Here is a 1,384-nt window from a genome sequence, read left to right as displayed (position 1 = left end):
CATCTTCGCAATCACAAAGAAAGATTAAGGGCAGTTGTATCTTCTCCACATGTGCAGAGAGGTGGTCTCCAATGCCTGCCAGCCCCCAGGCAGCAAGACAAGTCAAAGAATACACTATAGGACAGCGTTGGACCATGCTCGTCCCTCACCAAGGGCCACCACAAGGGTGGCCATCATCATAGCAGTGGGCATGGGCAACACCGGAGGACTATGGCCCTCCTGCAGATATCCAGGTTGAGTTTAGAGGACTGTCGTCTCCTTCTCGGTCATTGAAGACATCTTGGAGAAGCTCCTGTGAACGATGCTGGAGTGGCCCGTCTCCTCACTGAGGGCGTTCACCAGCCTGGAGAGGATGGTGACCTTAAATTTCTTAAAGTCCTGGCCCATGAAGACGTAGAGGACAGGGTTCATGCAGCTGTTGGAGGCAGCGAGTGCTGTGGTTATGGGGATGCTGATCTCAAACACGGAGCGTGGGATCATGTCGGGCTCTGTTTCCAGGAGGTTCATCAGGTGGTAGGTACTCCAGCAAAGGAAGAAGGTGACTATAATGGTGATGATGATCTTGAAGGGCTTTTTGGACTTGGCAAGGCGGTTTCGGCGCAAGTTGAAGACAATGGCGATGTAGCAGAAAGTGATGATGGTTATGGGAAGGATGTACCCAGCGAGGAACCTGGTGATGTTCACCGTTCGGTGCCTCATTAGTGCCAGGGCTTGGTAAGACTTATTCCTGGAGAGGGAAAAGTTGCTAAAACAAATCACGGAGTTGTGGGCTTGTGCCGTGTCTCGGAAGACAAGAGACGGGCAGCTCATAATGATGCCGACGGTCCAGATAATCAAGCAAACTAAATACGCTAGGTTGGTCGATCGATGGTTTTGAGACCAGACAGGAAAAACCACTGACACGTAGCGATCGAAGCTGATGGTGGTGAGCAGAAGGACACTGGTGTACATGTTGAGGATGAGGAGGAAGGAGTTCAACTTGCACATGACTGTCCCAAAGATCCAGTTGTACCGCATGGCCGTGTAAGCAATGTTTATGGGCAGGAAGATGTTGAAGAGGAAGTCGGCGACAGCCAGGTTGAGGAACCAGATGGCATTGACCGACTTCTTCATCTTTAGAGTTATGATTGCGATGACGAGGCCATTCCCCAGGATGCCCAACACACAGGATACGCTGTAGATGATGACGGAGAGGATCCTCGCAACGTCCTTCGGGTCATGGGACGGGTCTGTCCACACGCTGCCAATCTCCTCATAGGTGTAATCTGGGTAGTCACTGTAGTTATCAACATCATCCAAGTAATTGGACAAATTGGAAAGCGCCATTATCTGTAAATAAATGACAGTCTGGTCAGTCCCGGGCTCTCCAGCTGGCAATGCTTCT

General features: G+C 50.9%; 1 protein-coding gene across 1 annotated transcript in view; it reads right to left on the bottom strand.

The window, feature by feature from the left end:
- Positions 1-196: 196 nt before the first annotated feature.
- CMKLR1 (chemokine-like receptor 1) overlaps positions 197-1,384 on the bottom strand; it is a 1,793-nt gene continuing 605 nt past the window's right edge. Inside the window, exon 2 of the mRNA XM_009334402.1 lies at positions 197-1,329. Coding sequence (XP_009332677.1) covers positions 241-1,326 — 1,086 coding nt within the window. The 5' untranslated portion in view covers positions 1,327-1,329 and the 3' untranslated portion in view covers positions 197-240. The remainder of the gene's footprint in view (positions 1,330-1,384) is intronic.

Source organism: Pygoscelis adeliae, unplaced genomic scaffold (assembly GCF_000699105.1).
Source record: "Pygoscelis adeliae isolate BGI_AS28 unplaced genomic scaffold, ASM69910v1 Scaffold262, whole genome shotgun sequence".
Lineage (NCBI taxonomy): Eukaryota > Metazoa > Chordata > Aves > Sphenisciformes > Spheniscidae > Pygoscelis > Pygoscelis adeliae.
The sequence above is the reverse complement of the archived record's forward strand: the minus strand, read 5'-3'. Positions and strand labels throughout refer to the sequence as shown.